Below are 19282 nucleotides of genomic sequence, written 5' to 3'. Positions count from 1 at the left end.
GCCCACCGACCCCCACCTCTCCACTGATTGGGATACTACCCGTCCTTTGCGCCTCCCAGACACCCTCAGCCTCTTGCTCAATTTCTGCAACCCGTGACACACACATCAGATTGTGATCATTCGTGTGCCCACTCACTGTGAGCTTCTGAGCTGCCTAAGGAGGCTTTCTAGTACTCAAAGCACAGCTCGCTCATAAAAGCTGCCAGTTCACACTGGGCTATTTCGTATTTGCTGTGGACATGGTTCTGCTCCTTCCATATGAATCATCTTGATTTCTTTTTGCTTTTTTGGATAATAATGAGTAATACTTATATTCCATGCACTCAGTGCCTGAAAGAAATGTTACCTTCTCCTTCCTCAGTCAAGTGTTCTCACTGGGGAACAATCTCTACACCTCACGATCTACTTTGCCTCACCTAAATCCATGTTACTAGAATTCTTGATTTACTTTTCTTCAGTGAACAGGAAGCTTGTCCACTGTCTCCAGTACACTGCCCATTCACTTTTTTTTTTTTTTAATATCGGAAAGCACTTAAATGCCCCTCTTTTTAGAGGCTTGAACTCTTTTAAACGTCAGGTCTACATGCTGGGGCAGCCACAGCTCCAGCTCATCCCAGACAGGGACAGAAGTGGGGGAGAGCCACTAGTACGTGTCAAGGGGTTACTCATTCCCAACTGCTCCCAAGCCAGGACAGGATGTGCTAAGAGTCTCATTTTAGCTCTGGCAGGCATGTCCCTACGACATACGAAGGTTTGAATGCTGCCCCTTGTTTAAGATAAAAGTCGCTTGACATTTTATAACATCCTGGAGTGTTTTGGAGAGAATGGGAGCAAACCAGTGCCAAAGGTAAAGAAACCTAAAGTCAAGGGGTGCCAAAAGGTGAGGCTGATTACTGTTAAATGTGGTTAAAAGGCAGCCAGGACCCCGGCTCTAAAGTATATTACAAATGAGGAAAAGGAATATCTCAGAAGCAAAGCAACTACTTGGAGAACTTCTGGTTTCAACCAGTCAGAACTCAAGAGTGAATCCTTCAAGGTGACCGGAGCCTGCTGACTCCCTGGGACCCCCACACACGGGGCAACCTACAGGTTCAGGGTTATATATGGATAAAGTAAGAAAAAGGGGCCATGCCAGCAACAAGGCAGGGAATCTCTAATTCCATGGACATTAAGCTCCAGGGGACACCAAATGGCCTAATGGGAGGGGGTGGGGGATGAAATGGTATAATATCTGTCAGCAGTATGTCAGCTCATTTTTTTCTAGAAAGAGCCATCTGCCCTAGGGGGCACCCCAGATATTGGCAGGACTCACCTCCTCAGCAATCTCAGAAAAAAAATCAATTCTCAGCACTTCTTCTCATTACAAGAGAGAAGAGAGTCTGCTTCAACCCCAGAGGCCTGTGCGAACCAGCCAGGTGGTGAGGTCATCTGAGCAAGGGTCCTGGGAAATCAGAAGAGCTCAGATGGTAACAACTGACTATGGGTCCCCAGTGGCCAATGAAATGAAATCTCCTTGTTCCAGTTATTCTTGGGGAAAATATTTCAGAGTTTTCTGCTCTCCTTCCACCCCTCTTCCAGCTTCTCAAGTGTTGGTAATAACATCAGGCAATAAAATGACTGTACATTCTTGATATCATACATACCAGCAGTGATGGGTTGGAGGGAGCGCCTCTGTGTGCTGGGCTCAATTACAGCGGAATCACGTGCACTGATAAATGATCTCCCTACTCGTGAGACTGGGTTGGGGACAGTGCTGTCATCCCTGGGTGCTCTGCCCAAGTACACTGTAGCTCAGCGAATAATCTGTATTTAGAAGAAACAGCTCTGGAGCTTTGAACCCAGTAAAAAGAAGAGGATATCATGAATTCTCTTGGATTTTAAATATGATTTTCTAAGAGATTTAAGTAATGCGGCTAAAAAACATAACCAAAAAAAGAAAAAAAACTTAGCAAAGGAAAAAATTTTCAGACTATCCTTAGATACTTAGTAAGTGTGCTTTTCTTAGTTCACAAATGTCCTGACTATTCAGGCTAATTAGAACAATGTTCACAATGCCCCACAGCTGAGGGGTTCATTCAGGACGATGGCTGGGTGTCATTAAAGCAAGATGCTGTAGAGGAAGGGATGGGGCAATGCCAGTGACACCCCCACTCATGCCATACATCAGAATCGCTTGGGGGAGGTTGACAGTCCGTACCCTCTGGTTTTAAGTAAATAGATCTGCATGGAGTCCTACAAACTGTATTTTTCAAGCACTTTATCAAACAATTAGAATAACAATTCAATTTTGGAAAACAATGACTTTGATAAATTATGATCTGTTCCAAACCCATGGTGATATGGCTCTAATTAAAATATTTTATTTCAATTCATCCAAAATTTCCCCTAGATGAATAAATATGCAGACATCCATCTACAATTTGACATTTCAACCAGAAGAATGTTTTCTTCTTTTATGTATGTTTTAAAGACCCACCTAAGTGTACTAAAATCCAGGTAATTATCCTACATATGAGTTCCAAAAACTCAACTAATTCCATATCAGTAGCAGTTTTCCTTCCCCTTGTATAAGGGGAATGTATAAGACCGCTGTGGCCAAGGCCTTCCCGATGTAAAACGGTTGCATAATGCTGGATAAATGTGGTTCTGAGCTCACTCTCCTTAGGAAACTGGCTTGGGAATAGCCACTTAGAAATCAGGAGTAGGAACTTTCTATTATTGCTACCAATATCAAGATAAAACCTTTTTAAGCCCTTTTTCAAAAAAAATTAAAGGATATTAAATAGTTTCCCCAGATTTCATGAAAATCATAGGTTCAAATCATCTACTTTTAACACAAAAGGTACAAAAAAATGCAGTAAAATCTTTATGAGGATTAATTATAATGGTTGTAATTATTCGATAAACATGGTCATGGGGCAAGTGGTGCTGCAGGTGTTCTACAATGTGTCAACCCATTTGCTCTTCATAACAACCCTATGTGCTATGTACTATTATCATTCCCATTTTATAGATAAGGAAACTGAGGCAGAGGTTAACTTACATGCCCATACTAATACTAGTAGTCACTAAAAGTGTTGGAATTTGAACCATACATAGTGGCGTAAGGGACCACAGAGAAAGCCTAAAGTCAGACATCAAGTTAGCAAACCTTTTAAGGTAAATGACAGCAGCTATTTAAGAAATACCAATCGATTGCTCTTTTAAAAAACGGTTACATCACAATCTAAGGACTGATCTCATCTCATTTGCTTCAGCTTTAATTAAACAATTTTCTAAACATTTACCACCCTGTTTTTAAACCTGTTTAAATTATCCTAATTCTCCCAGATATTTCTTAAAATTCAAGGGTGTATTATTTAGCATATTTCCCCCCACCAGTTCACAAAGTGAATTCAACACAGCACTGGATCAAATGACAGATTTGATTTCAATTTTACTGGCATTACCTTCTGTATTTAATTACTCATCTTGATAAAAGCTAAAGCTGGTTGTTCCTTGTCACCTGAAGTATAAAAATAGAACTGTCTAAAACAAAAACAATTACTCTCCTTCTGGAGAAGGTTTGAATGAATCAGAAGTGTTACAAAGCAATTTTTCACTAGGGAGCTTGGCGGATGAGGAAATCAAACAGGCTTTCAGCTCTTTGTACTTTCATCTCATTCAAGAGAGAGAGAGAGAGAGAGAGAGTGTGTGTGTGTGTGTGTGTGTGTGTGTGTGTGTGTGTGTGTGTGTTCCAGTCATTAATTTCTTCACTCCACAAATATTCATTGAGCACTTGCTATGTACCAAGCATTGGGACAGCAATGATTAGAAGTCCTAAATATTAGACATAATATCAAATATGAGTACAAAAACATTTTCCAAATCCTATACAGATTTGTTTAAAGATATCTACCTCTTTTGAAATATCCAATTTTCAGAATAACTGACAGTTCACCATACTTCAAACAGACTTCCACGCTGACTTCCGCATATTCATTTCAGCCTAGCAAATTTAAACTGAAGTTGACGCTTTTCCTACACAATTTACAATGACCACACATAATATAATATGCTTCTAAAGAAGACCAAATTTAGTTTTTGCTTAAGTCTTTATCAACTCAAGGTTATTTCAGCTCACAGTTAGGTAGCTTATTAAACCTCTACGATGTGAGAAAATTGTATTTCCATCTTTAAGACAAAAACATGTAAACCTGTTCTAGAACACTGGGGTTTGGGCAATTATGATATACTTGTATAGATGCAAGTTGTTCCAAAATCAAATAAAACATACAATAAATTGATATACAAGACAGATTCCAGATAAATAAAACCTCATACTGAAAACCTGGTAATCTAACATTAGGATTTACTATGCTGCATTGATATTTTTTATGTAAAGTGTGAAGGGGTCCTGAATTTGCCACTGCAAAGTATGCTACTTTGGCATAAGGATTATTTGGAACTGAAGGCAACTGAGACTCGGCAGATGCAGGAATTGTTCTCTGCCCCTTCCTTTTCTGTCTACAAGCAGGGCATAAACCTTCCTCTGTGAAGGCGACCCCGTCTCCTGTACTAGGAAGAGAAGCACAACTCATCACTAGAGATGAGGAGTGAGCACCAAGGTGAGCCTGCATAAACAAACCTTATGAAAATAACCCTTATCTCCCATTAGTTTCCCCCATATATTTCCTAGTTACTTCCCCAGAATTTGTCATCCCTTGAAGCCCAAACCCTCTTTCCTTTAATAAGAAGGGTATATAAGCTCCCAAGTCTAAACCTTTCTTTGAATTTCACTTTTTTTCTGTGAACTTCCATGCACATAAAATAATATTAATAAAATTTGTGTTCCTTTCTCCTATTAATCTGACATTTGTCAGTTAAATTTGCAGGCCCCCAGTCACTGAGCCTAAGAGGATAAAGAAAGAGTTTTTCCTCCCTGACAAGTGCATGGCAGTTCATGTATTTCTCTGAGCAGCAATAGGATTCATTTTACATTTGAAATAATGTATTAGTCAATTCTTTTGCCCAATCCTAAAATGACAGACTAAAGAATACAGCCAGAGTAGACCCAGAATACACCCAAGCAAAGCTTTCATCTGCCTGGAGCCAGGCCCTCACAGAGGCCAAGTCACTGATTGACTCTAGAATAGTCTTTTCATGTGCCACATTCTTCAATGGTGTGTGTATGGGTGTGTGTAAGATGTTCTTTGCGATACACACTGGCTGTTTAAACACAAGTCAACTAGAGAACAAGCAAACTCACATTAAGAAATTCTGTCCACTTAACTAGAAAATTGCCATAAAGTATGTGATGGTAAATCATTTTTGGAGATTTCTTGGAGGGATCCTACTAGGGACAGTGACCACGAGAGTCCTGTGTACCCTCCAAGGTATACAGTCCACTTGTTCATGGATTCCATCTTTTCAACAGAGATTAGATTTTTCTCAAATTAGTTTCGGTGAGGCTCTTTATGGAACAGAGGAAAAAACAAAGCTGGCTAGTGTAGGCTAAATTTGACAGCAAATAAGGATATTTGATTTAGAAGACTGATCCCACTAGAATATTCCACAATCTGGCCAAGATGTTAAGAGGTTTGGTTTTCGATCCTGAAATACCAGCTGCCATTATCGTGGCCATATTAAAATGTCCTGCTAACCTCTAATCAGTGATAAAACAATCAGGGATGTGCTCCTGTGGGCAGCATGCGTAGAGACATGACTGCTTTCCAGGGGCTCACTTACACAGATAGGAATGTTCTCGTGGAGAGACTGGCTAATCCAATCCTCTTCAGAATGAGCGAATGTCTAATAAATTTGATTTTAGTAAAAGTTCTATAAGGAAGCAGAAACACAAAAGCTACACACTGCTTGGATTAAGAATCAAGATCTTGACCCATAATTCCTGGGGAAGGGGAATTTACTGTACGGTTTGTCAAATTCAAGTTTTCCTTTATTGTCCATAAAACCGTGGAAAGGAAAAAACTGTCTTTCCTGACTACACCAGGCTGTTTGCAACTCCCTGACAAAACAAGACTCTGCTGAAGAGAAGAGGAGCAGCCTCTGGGGCCTCAGGCAGGATTCTTCTGGATTAGTGGTTACACAAAGGCAAAAGTCAAAGCACGGTCAGACCCAAGCCTTCCTCAGCTGTGCGTCTCAAAGACTCACAACGCCAGGCCCAGCCTGGACCCTCTCAGGCACTGACAAAGCCCACATGCCTTCGTTCACTCATGTGTGACTCTCCAGAAACCATGGTCCTAGCAGACTCTAGAGGATTCCTTCCCTTCCAGGTTACAAATGAGCTCTTCCAATAGACACCTTAATGCAGAGAGCTGGATGGCCACCACATGCTCCTGTGCTCCAAAAGCATGCAGCAGGGGGATTTTGTCCTACAAGCAGCAACTCAAGATCCAGGTAGCTTTGTCACCTCCTAAGCAGCCCAAATGACACCAAATCCCTCAAAGGAAAGACAATCAGAGGATGAACAACAGCCGTGGCCTGAAGGCTCTACAATTTAAGCCAGAGACTCTTAAAATGAATGATCCTCTTTGAATTTCTCAGAGGACTGAGAGAAGACACTATACACAAAAACACCTTTTTTTTTTCAGTCATCTGTGTTTATGTTCTTTAACTTCGTTTGCTTAAGAGTACACGTTTTAGGAGATTTTCAATACCGAAGAGAAACTGTTTGCAAATGGATTATAAGCCACAGTTGATGCCTGTGTGAGAAAAACCAGAGATGTGAAGTTCAGGATTTTGTGTAATTTGTTGTGCTGTCAAACTTTAATGACTCTTCTGCCAAAACGATTTTGGTCAGTTAAAAGTAAAATAAAACAGACGTATGACAAATATTTACGGTTAGGGTCAAGAGTATTTACTCTTCAGCAGTTAGCTTTTAAAACAAAAGAGCTTTGACCAAAGATGAACTGAATGCAGCTAAAGCTGGTATTTAGTGCTCCTTGGAAGAATCATAAACTCACAGCCACGATCCCCAAAGCTTAACAGCCACGATCCCCAAAGCTTACCGATTCACGGTAATCAGCCGTGAATACAGGTGACGATTGATGTTCGTCTCTTCGAGGCAGTATCTATTTTTAAAGACCAGCACATACACACATACAATACGATATGGTCTCCGTTATAAAGCCTGAACTGCCAAATAATGACCACATTTCTAATTTTAAATTTGAGTTAACAAACACCAAAGTAGAAACTGAAGTTTGATTTTAATTTTTGCTCTATTAAAATTAAACTAGACTGTCAAGTATTCATTTTCTCCTTATTACCAGTGGAAACTACACTTTACAATAAGTAGATAGTTTCTGGTTGTTATTCATTCATACATAAGCACATATAAAGTACATATGTAAACAAATAACAGAGAAGAAAAGATTACCAATTCACTCTGACAAGAAATAACAGCCTCTTTGCACAAAGTATAGTGATGTCTAGAAATCAGATTTTATGTTTCAGAATATAATAATTTTTAAAAGATCATTTTTAGTATCAGCAGCATTACAAAACCTATCCAAACTGTACAGAGAATGATACACACACACACACACACACACACACACACACACACATAAAAAAGGAGAGATATATATATACGTGCACTATATAAAGGGAGATATACATATATATACAGTATAAAGGGAGTTTTATATATATATATGTCTTAAAAATGACCATCATACACATTAACATCAGTAACACTTACAGAGATTCATAGTTATGTTGTTATATCTTGACCGATAAGCTGAAGAGGAAAAAGGAGAGACAACAGAAGAAAAGAAAATATGAGAAAATAGAAAAAATAGGAAGAAAGGAAGAGAAAGAAAAAGAAAGAGGAAGAAGAAGAAAAAAGAGAGGAGAGGTGGAGATAGGGGGAGATAAGGATAACAGGAAAGAGGGGGAGAGAGAGAGGACAAGTCTGCTCATATTGTCCCAGAGCATTCACACACCCTTCCGACAGACCAAATAAGGTCAGGTGGTAACTCAGAGAGTCAACTGCATTGGTTATTTTAAAAACATCCATTCAGCTCAACAGCTCAGCTGAATTGTTTTTCATATATAGTCACCTAATTCAATTAAACCCATTTATTCATCTACTCTTAATGCAAGGGTTAAACGGAAAGTGAGGAACTATCCCTGCCTTTTTATTCTGTATATTTCATAACAGATTCTTTTAAGAAACAGGTAAGTCCTGTTGTGTTCTAATCTGTCTTGATTTCAGCTAAAAAGAAATGCAGTAGAGAATTATCTTACCTCCTTGTGTTACTCTACACACAAGGACACCAGCACTTTCTATAAGACTGCTTAGAACTAGCAATGCATTGTGGGACCTTGAAAGGAGGAATGTGTAATCCCAAGGGGAATTTCCCAACTGCTATGGGTAAAACGTGTACCCCAAAAGTTCATGTATTGGCAACTCAATTTCTACTGTAACAGTGATAAGAGGGTGAAAAAACTTATTATGGTAATTGAAAGGTGGAGTCAATAAGAGGTGATTAGGTTGTGAGGACTGTACCCTCCTGAATGGATTAATTCATTGATGGTTTAGTGAGTGGTTATGAGTGTGGTTCTGATGTCTTTATAAGGAGAGCCAGTGCGAAGCTTAGCTCTCTCTTGCTCAGCCCATTCTTGCCATGTACCCTGCCTTGCTGTGGAGAGTCACCACTAAGAAGGCCCTTGCCAGATGTGTTCCCTGGACCTTGGACTTCCCAGCCTCCAAACTGTAAAATAAATTTTGTTTTCTTATAAATTACCCAGCTTCAAGTGTTCTGTTATAAGCAACAAAAATTGATGAATACACCAATAAAAACAGCAAGTTTCCTGTGGCTGGAAAACTGCCTGAGGTTGGCAGGGAGGGGCTTCCAGACTGAGGAGAGCACAGACGCAGAGGCAGAGCATGTAAGGCACGCAGGAGCAGGGGTGCCACTGAGGTTACTGTCATGACAGCATCAACAAAGAGATCAGAGGAGAAAATAGCACATCTTTCCACAAAGTATAATGATGCCTAAAAATCATATTCCATGTCCACAAGGCTTCCAAAGGATGTCACAACCACCTGGGCTGCAGGGGTATGAGGTCCACCACCTTGGACATCGGGCTAAGCCAGCCAGCCTGGCCCCTTCTCCATCCTAATACACCCTCCAGCCTTCATTTCCTACATGGCACAAGAGTTCTCATCCACTCCTATGTGGGTTCATTTTAATAAGAAAACTCATGATGAAAAGCTAAATACACACACACACACACACACACACACACACACACACACACACACGAGACTTGGGAGCAGCAGAGAACCTCAGAGATGATGTGGGTCAATACCTCATTTTTCAGATGACAAAGCTCCCTGAGACGTTAAGTGACTCGTCTGGGATCACAGGGCAGTGTTTGTTCTTCCCATCATACAGCCCTACGCCACACACATTCTAACTTGTCAGGGGGTTATGAGTTGTAGACATTGGAGGGAGAATACATGACATCTTTACCAGCCACAGCAGAGCATCAAAAATAACCAGAATGAATGAACAAATGATGAGTATTTAGCATGGTCTGCTTGGTAAGGACAAGATCTCACACAAGCCATCATCAAAGTCTACTAATCATAAACATCACAGCCCTGGTTCCCAAAGGACATTGTTAGTTTATATCCACTTAAAAAAAAAAAAAGTTAAAAGCAAAAGCAAAAGATCACTTAAACTAATTTCTCACACAACCGCATGAACTTAAACCAAAACACAAACTTAGGAAAGAACAAGAAAGCAGCCGAAGGATATGCTGTCAACAAATTAGAGACTACAACCCTCCCAAACCACATTGTCCCTGAATTCAAAGCCCTTCCCATCCCACTGCTCTTTAAGCAAGTGCTGCCTTGTAAGGTCAGCTTAAAGGATTCAGCTTGGATGTTACTGGCGATAGTGAGACTGTAAAGTGTGTGTCTCTGAATACATAATTCAAAACGTGGAATTGACACAATGTGTTCAGGGCTACAAAGAACCTACAGAATGTACTGCGTGTGTGTGCACACTTGCACTGGGGCTGTGAAATAAGTGAATAGGTGGGAGGGATGCGGAATCCACAGAACTTCTTCCTCTGATATAACAAGCTTCAATTTCTTTTGAAAAACATCATATTTTAGATTTTTTTCCTCTGCAATCCACGCATCCTAAATTACATAGATCAATTGGTGATATGCTGCAGTTCCTGAAGTCTAATGGGCAGATACATAAAGCAAAAATCCACTTCCTCTAGTCCTGCACTGCCCAACACACAGTACCATAGCAGTTTGAACTAATTACAATAAAGTCAAGTTTAAAGTTCCATTCCTTGGTTACACCGGCCACATTTTCAAGTGCTCAACAGCCACCTGTGGCTAGTGGCTACCCAACAGAACAGCACTAATTAGAGAACATTTCCATCTAGGACACTAATTAGAGAACATTTCCAATTCTACTAGACGGTCCTGACCTTCTTTCAATGGGTGGATGGGCCCGCTAAAGAGCTGTGAGGTTCAGCTGGACTTTATCTAGAGACCTCCAGGTACTTCCAAGATCTTCACTTCTATATAAATAATCAGAATGTGACTTAAGCATTTGATCTTAACTTTCTGAGAGTCACAGCCCCTCTAAGAAAAGTGATGAAAACAATAGATCCTCTCCTCTATTAAATGAGCTTTCAGAAAAAGGAACATGTTTTCATTGTAGTTTTCAGGAGATGTTCTGACCTTCTAAAGACTGTTCATGGACTTCAGTTTAAAAACATCTGCTCAACGAAATCATCTTTTACAGTGGTCATCTTGAAACACAACTTCCCTGAAATAACAATTTTGGTTTTACCTGCCCCCAAATAACAATTTGGTTTTTTTTGGAGTCACCAGTCAGTATTTTTTTTTTTTTTTTTGTAATTGAGCTCATTTATTGTAGAAAACACCACCAACTCTCACGTTCGCCAGAGAGATGCTATGTGCATACAAATTAGCTCAGAAAATGCTCTCCATTAAAATGCCAAGGTAATTTGTTCTCCTCAAATCTTAGAGCATCCAGTTACCATCTGATTAACATTATCATCTAGAGCTACTGAATCAATTGTAATTTACTTTTAATGAAATAATTATCTTGTGGACAAATGTTGAAATGTTTATGGTCCTATGAATCAAGCAACCTCTTTCAACTTGTGCAAAATTAAATGTAAAAATAGTAGTAACATATAATATAGGTAGGAAGACAGTAAATATACTAGTTTGTATAAAATCAGCTTCACCTGGTGATGGAGGTGACCAGATTAAATTATCTTAAAAAGAAAAATATACACAAAGATTACAGACTCCAAATTTCAGTTGTAAGACAGATTTAAAAAGAAAAATATACACAAAGATTACAGACTCCAAATTTCAGTTGTAAGACAGATTCTCGGACATGTCTAGTGATATTCAATAATTCATCTAATGTTACTAAACTCTCTAAAAATCACTTCAAACTCTTCAGGTAAAATTTATCTTTAACTTTTGCTAAGTTGAATAAAGTTCTGAGACAAAGTCTGAAAGTAAGAAAGAAGTCAAGTTGATTCAATGATTTATTTCTGTGACATCCTGGTTGAGTAACATGAACATGACCCTTTGCCTTGGCAATGAATCAACATTTTATAGATAGCACTTTATGATAGTGGAGAGAACATGGATTAAAAAAAAATAGAGAGAGATGAGTATTTGACCTATACTTGCCTAAATTAAACCAATTTTTTAAAAAGCTTATGAACTTTATCAGTATAAATTATAAGGGATGAGAGAATTTCAGAAGACAGAAAATGCAAACAGTGGGTAGATACTAAAACTACCAAGTACCTTCTTTGGGTAAAAAACGATGCAGTTTTTTTTTTTCAGCTTTACTGAGGTATAATTGACAAATAAAAATTGTATATGCTCAAGGTGTACAACATGATGTTTTGATATAAAAATCAGACTCACAGAAATGGAGAGCGGAAGGGTGGGTACCAAAGGTTGGGGGTAGGAGGAAATGGGAGATGCTCGTCAAAGGGTATAAACTTGCAGTTATAAGATGAACAAGTTCTAGAGATCTAATGCACAGAATAGTGACTATCATTAATCATAATGTATCATACACCTGAAACTTGCTAAGAAAGTAGATCTTAAGTATTCTCAACACACATACACACATGCACGCACACACACAGTGGCTATGTAAGGTCATGGCGGGCATTTTAAATTATGTCATTTAACCAAACACTTGAAAGACAGATGAAGGACTGAAGATCAGGAGAATCACAGGGGTACATGAGCACCTGCCAGTAGAACTTAAGCTCCACGAGGGCGGGGATTTTGTTTTCCACTGCTCTTTCCCCAACACCTACACCAGCTCAGAAAATAATCGTTGATAGTGAATGAGTGCATGGCCGTGAGCTAATAAACTTGAAGGGAAAAGAAAGCCCCAAGCATACCCTACCCTGTTGTGGACAGGAAAACTCTGCCTATCTCAGGCATCTCTGCTGGAGTTCGCAGTGACCACTTTGGGGTTTCACATCAGGAGAAGAAGCAAAAGTCCAAAAGAAGATAAGAATAAATCAGGTTAGAGAAAAAAAAATTAAGTATTTAAACGAATACAAAAGAAATTATGAGAGCTTAATCTGAAGAGATGACAGTGACTTTCCAAAATAAAGGACTGAAGATAAAGAATGGATGATCAGGCCAACATAGCAGGAAGAAATATGCTGCAGATTTCAACAGAAACAAGCAAGAACAACAAGAAGATGATAAAAACAAGATCTTTTTCCTCGAGACATTTCTAACTTATTCTTGCTCTCCCACCTAGATCCAGGGTCTCCTTTGCAGGGAAGACTGGAATATTTTTAAGTTCTGAAACCTTTGCATTACAAATTCAAACAAGCAGAAGGGATCTTAGAAATCCTCCTGTCCAACCCTCATTTGAATGAATGAGTCCACTTAGGCTCAGCAAGGTTTACAGCTTACCCAAGGTCACACAGCTGGTTCTTAAAGAAGACCAGTGCTGCTCCCTCTTATCCTAGCCGTTGTCCCAAGCACTCCTCAGGGTCAAACACCTGCAATTTCCAAATGAAATGTTTTTCCTCCACTGAATGCAGGAAAGACACTTCTTCAGAGTTTTGGGGGTGGGGGAGTCACAAGCTTGTTTGCAGATACTCCCCCACTGACTTTCCTTCCATTCGTTCCCCATTCTGTCTTACTGTAACTTCCTTTCGAAATACTGATGAACAGTTAGCTAGCAGTCCCAAAGTTCTCTGAAGCGTCCGGAGAGCAGAACTGCTACAAATTCAGATAAATAAATTCTATCTCAAATGGGAGGATCCCGTGTTGGAATAGAGTGTACAAAGCTTAGTCACTCTCGTCTAAAGCACCACAACAATTTTGATCTGATCACAGAATTTTTAAATATTCAACACTTTCAATCCGAAATGTATGAAATCATAAAGCCAAACAATTATGTGTGTGGCTAAAATGAACATCTGGAGGAAATTAAGACTATAAGCATAATTTTTACAGCCATCTACCTCTTACTAGCACACCCAAGCATTTTCTCCTAACCCGGCTCAGACCGATAGCGGCATTACTTGGGTTAGGTATCTGAAACAATGTTTGCAAACAAATGACAGACATTAAGATGACATTTGTCATTGGGTTTCATAATGGCAACTGGTAAAAGAACAAACTGCAAAATAAACGATTGTAGCTGAATTTTGTGACTATTTTAGCACATGGTAAACTAAAATATCAGCTTAAATTAAACAAAAAATTGCTAAGAAAACTTGTATACAAAAATAGTACTAAAATTTTCAAAGATTATTTTAGCTTATATGACGTACATCTCAACTCAATATATTTTAAGCTACTCAAAATCAGCTGCTTTCCTATTTGGGTCTTGGCTGGAGTGGTTGGTTGTTTTTTGTTATGTGTAACACATGTGCAATTATAACATGTATGTATTTAAAAATTTTTGGTTAAGTACTGTAAAATTAGGTACAATGCTTCAGAATGTATAAAAATATTTAAAATCTTAAAGTATCTGAAATCTTAAAAATCTAAAAATATCAATATGGTTTTCTGTTCAGTGTATGTATCCAAGCCTAAATTACTTGCCAATTTTCCATACTTAGAACGTAACTGAAAATCCAGAATGAAACAAGAGGGCTCTGATTAACCAAAACACAGTTCACAAATTGTAGGTGCATTATTTATAAAAGCTCTTTGGGTCTTCATCTAGAACCTAAATGTTCTTTTTTAAAATGCATAATTCTAGCAATACTGGATATATAGGATACAAACACTCACACAGCTTAATTAGATATTAACTTCTAATTACAAAGAGAAAGAAAGCTGTAAAATCCAAAGAATATTTCCATCTGAAATGGACAGGTCACATAACTCGTAAAGAGCAGCACAAGAATTTTTATCTTAAATGGACCCTAACTCAGGAGAGCTAAGCAAGTGAAGAGACAGACAATGATGCAGAAATAAAGCCGAGAGGGGTATCAAGATCACAGCAGTCTGTGGACACTGTGTTGTGGAGGCCCGAGCCCAATCACCACCCTAGACCCGAGATGGGGTTCCCACAGAGGTGCGCACAGGTAAATCTACAGGGAGGCCACAGCAATGGGGAGATCACGAAGGTCTCAGAGAGGAGAAAACAGAACAGCTCGCTGTCGGTGCTGAGGAGTGAAGGGGCGGTGAAAGAAACAAGAGATAGCTTGAGGTCAAGGGGAGCTTTATTTAGGATGGAGGAAACTTGAGTATGTTTTCAACAGGAGGAGAAGGAGCCAGGAGAAGGGCAGAAGTTGAAAATAAGAGAAATGGGGGATGACTGTGTAGGCAAAGAGTAGAAAGGGATGGCATGAAAAAAAAAGCACAGAAGGACGAGCTAGCCTTGGAAGACCACCGTCACCCCTGGGAAGCCTTCTGCAAACCACCTGCCCCACGTGGAAAATTATTGCGCTGCTCTTGTTTGCAGAATCTCTCTGCCCCTGCCCCAGACCTACTGAATCAGAAGCTGTACATGAACAAAATCACAGGTGATTCCTATTAAAGTCTGAGCCACACTGTTTTAAGCAGTGGTTATGAATATGGCATTGAAGTCAGATAGGTATGGCTTCAAATCCGGCTCTCCCTTGACCCCACGGTATGTGCCCTGGGCAAGCCTCTCTAAGCCTCAGTTTTTCCCTCAGCAGAATGGGAATAATGATCCTAATATTTCTCAGGGGCTATTATAAAAATTAAATAATATAATGTAGAGGTAAAGAGCTTGGCATTGAGCCTGGCACATGGTCATAATGGATGGTATGTTATTACTGTTCATTCCTTCCAGCCTGACTGGTACAATAGCTTCACGATATCCCTGTCTGAACCCCTCTAGGGAATGGGGTCACTAAGGACAGGAAACATCCTTTAGTCTTCTGCACCCCCAGCATCCAACCCAGAGCTCTGCACAGGCAAAGAACTCAATAAATATGTGCTGAAATGAATAAATCCAAGGCTGTGACATGGGTAAATCAATAATCCCAAAGCAAACATTAAAACAATTTCTTTTACTGTATTTACACAACACCAGGTAGACACAGGTTATGAACTTGCTTGGGATTAAAGAATCAACTTTCAGAAGAGAATAATAAGCAAGTTATGAGTCAAAATGCATGCCTCTTTCAAAACCTCCTACAACAGGGAGTGTCCCTGTGAGGGACAAAGATCTCTCTGAACAAGGTGCTGCTCTTCTCCCTGAGGTCTATAGTGCAAATAATTCCAGAAATGTGTTACCTACGAAGATAAAGTTTAAAGCTTGGGAAAAGCACATAAGTCAAATTGCACCACTAGATAAGTTTCCTCATTTCAGGCAAGGCTCCAACAGTGAAGTGGCTGACTTCATCAAATGCACCTTAATTTCCTGTGTTGGCAAAAGCATGTATACAGAAACCCCATCAGGCCTGTTATAAGTAAGGCAAATATTTCTGTTGCATTATTAGATATGAGAAAAAGGAGAATTTATAACACAGAATAATAAATAACAATGGCAAAAGTATTTGATGGAACACAGTTAAATTTTGATATGAAGAACCCATAAGTCATTACAATTCAATTCAAGTAACTCACGTTTGTGGAGTGCCCGCTGGGTAGCAGGCACTGGGCCGGACCCTGGGGGTGGCAAGAAGACTGAGACCCAGGTGCCTTGTTGGACATCCCCCTACAAAAAAGGGAGCACCAGGACATGGTGCCAGCTGCCCTATAGCAAAGGCTGGAGTCAAGGCCTTGGAGGCCAGAGGAAGTTTCTGGGCACATCTCATTTGATATCACTACCCTAGCAGGCAAGGGGAGGCGGAACACTTCCAGAAGAGCAAAAACGAGTGGCATGAAAAGTCCTGAAGGGGAGGCTAAGAAGTCCAGCTTTAGCATGTAAGCAGTGAGGAACCATGAGGGTTTGTCTTGGACACGATCAGATCTTTGTTTTAGGGAGGTCATTCTGAGGATAGACTAGACAGAGGAGAACATGGAAGAAAAGGGACCCATTATGGGCCATGCAATATTCCAAATCAGAGATGACAAGGCTCAAGAGGAGGTGGTGGGGCAGAAGCATCATTTCAGAGACAGACACAGAGGCCTTGGGATCCAACAGGGACAGCATGACCAAAAGGATCCTGGTTTAGTCACTAAACAAGGAAGCCCACACTGCCAGAAAGTTCCAGATTGGGGGATACTCCTGGTCACAGCAAGGCACCCCTGAATTGCAAGGAGTGTCCTAGAAGCCTAGGCAGCCCTAGAGTAGGGAGATGACTTGCTATTAACAAGCTGGTTTCAAGGCTTCCTTTTGTATCCTAACAATAAAAAGAGGCCTCTAGTGGTTAACTCTCCATAACTCTCCACACAGCCTGTGACCCTGCACACTGTAGCTCACAGCACATCCTCATAAAACCTGGTGGCCCTTTCCTTTGGACACAATTTCTCAGTTGTAGAACATTAAAGGACTCCAGTTGTTGCCAAAGATGTTCACTCTGAATTGAAATTCAAAGTCTTCCAGGGGTCTGGTTAACATGAAACTGTCGCAAGTACAAGCAAAGATGAGTAAGTGTTTGTTGAAAGACTGATGCCCACTGTAAGCTGGATTCTTTAACCAAATTTTACTTCAAAGGTTATACATGTGGCACTGGTTAGACAATCTCAAAAAAAGGACAAGCGATGTCTTAACCTGACAGAAGGAGTCGTCAGTAACACAGTCTCTCTCTCTGCCCACCTGTCACCTTTGCTCATGTGACACAGGTGATCGATTCCTGGCAGGACACTCAACTACTGGACTCCTCAAGAGCTCAGAAGGTTTTATGAGAAGAGGCAGTACCCAAATGCCTACCACTTTGTGCTTCTCTTTGGGGACAGATGGTATCATTTTTATAACCTATAGTTTTTCTTAACAAGGATGCCACCAGCATTTTGGCCAGGGTAATGTTATAGGGGACTGTCCCGTATAGCATGTAAATTGGGCATTTACAACTCTTTTTTTAAAAAAAGATGACTGGTAAGGGAATCTTAACCCTTGACTTGGTGTTGTCAGCACCACGCTCTCCCAAGTGAGCCACGGGCTGGCCCTGGGCATTTACAACTCTTAACCACATTCCCCCAAAAGCCAGTAGCAATTATTAGTAAAACCAGAAATGCTCCCAAAGCATTTCCAAACGCCCCCTAGGGTTGCAGTACCGCGGTATTCACCGATGAAGTTCTTCTCTATAAATATTCTGTTTTCCTACTTGATAAAAATAATTACTGGCCATACATGTCCATCTGATACAGTATAACAAAACAATCTTTTTTTTTTTAAGGAGCAATATGTCAAATAAACCTTAAATGTTCTACAGCTCATTGGTATTTTTCAGCAGAAGAAAATCACCAAGCTAAATTGCAAAGAGACCACAGTTATCTTTAGGGATTAAAAAGGCTATTACAGCATTTTTTCTTGAAGAACTTAAAAAATGAAATACAGTTCAAAATCTAGAAACTAAAGTGAGACTTTTCTCATAAGTTCTGGAATATCTGAGGTTCTATAAATCAAGCCCAAAGAATCAGAATCAGAGTACGAAGGTAAAGAATCTCAAAACAAAGATTTCACAAAAAGAATCACTGGTAATTTACATTTCCACATGGATTAATAACAGCAGTAAAATAAACGTGCCCTTCTGAACTCCACTTCCATACTGGTGATATGATAATTCAAGTACTTTGTATTCGGAAATACTTTAATTCCAAGGCTTCAAGTGTTAACATTTAGACAGAATGTACTTACTAAGTTATATTAATCAAATCATTACTAATAAACCCCTCTGTACCATGAAGTAAGTCCTTTTGTTCTTAAGGAAAAAAAAAAAAATCCAATCCTTCCAAAACCAAAAGAATATGCCTAAGGGTATCTACAGGAGTAACTGCAATAACTAGCAGTTACTGGCAGGAACATTCCAATGTTCCAAGTCAACAAATCCTCAGGAAGCATGCTCAGGCAGATGGCACTTTAAAAAAAACAACTGCAGTTAGATTTATAGGAAGATTTTTCACTTACTTCAAATATCTGTAAAATCCTTGTTCCTCTAAGTTAAAGGGGGGAAAAAAATCACACTGCAATTCCTTATTTTTTCTAATGAAAAAATAAAACAAAACACGTTATATCCTCTAATCCGGCTTTGGATGTCCTCAAGTATTTTCTTTGAGTCTCTTTTCAATGACTACTACTTTCAAATTCTAAACAAAAAGTAAAATATCAAAAGTTAGCCCAAGTAACGTTGCACAAAATCAAATATCACAATGCAAACAAAGCAACTGCATCTATCAAAAGTGATGATTCAGAACAGGATAAATTTAGAACGGTGCTTTCCAAAAGGCGTTTGGATGCCAAATTCAGGAAATAGGTGAAGGCTACATCCCCAAAGTTTCTCTGAAAAAAGAACGCCAAAATATTAATAAAAAGAGTCTTCTTTTTGAAGTTTTCCGTCCCCTGGTGTCCTCGAGGCTGAACTTCCCCAATCTGGCTTTGGTGGAGCCATCCATTACTGAGTAAATCCAAGTGAAACCTGAGGACACTTCAGCTTGTGAGGACGAGATCAGCGGCAGTGGTGCAAATCCACACGGGACGGGCCTTTTAAGGCCTGAACTCGAGAGCCTTAATACCAGCTAATGTACCAGAAATAGCTCTTGAAACTCAGAGGAGCTCATCAGCTGTTGCAATAGGCCTGGCCAGCAGCTACTTCAAATGCAATTAGACTGTCCACATTGTCTTCC

At 39.7% G+C, this 19282-nt stretch overlaps 1 protein-coding gene across 11 annotated transcripts in view; it reads right to left on the bottom strand.

The window, feature by feature from the left end:
• SVIL (supervillin) overlaps positions 1-19282 on the bottom strand; it is a 146499-nt gene that overhangs the window by 126569 nt on the left and 648 nt on the right. For 3 of the 11 annotated variants that reach the window (XM_063099648.1, XM_063099652.1, XM_063099643.1), the window contains exon 1: positions 1644-1803. The exons of 1 other annotated variant lie outside the window; for it this stretch is intronic. Coding sequence is in view for 1 of the 10 variants with exons in the window: in XM_063099653.1 (XP_062955723.1) it covers positions 7703-7712 (10 nt within the window). In the remaining 9 variants the exon portion in view is untranslated. Of the gene's footprint in view, positions 1-1643; positions 1831-7702; positions 7877-18566; positions 19122-19282 lie in introns of those variants that run through there. 7 more of the 11 variants (XM_063099646.1, XM_063099645.1, XM_063099644.1 and 4 more) reach the window with 7 other exon arrangements.

The sequence above is a fragment of the Cynocephalus volans genome, chromosome 6 (assembly GCF_027409185.1).
Source record: "Cynocephalus volans isolate mCynVol1 chromosome 6, mCynVol1.pri, whole genome shotgun sequence".
Classification (NCBI taxonomy): domain Eukaryota; kingdom Metazoa; phylum Chordata; class Mammalia; order Dermoptera; family Cynocephalidae; genus Cynocephalus; species Cynocephalus volans.
The sequence above is the reverse complement of the archived record's forward strand: the minus strand, read 5'-3'. Positions and strand labels throughout refer to the sequence as shown.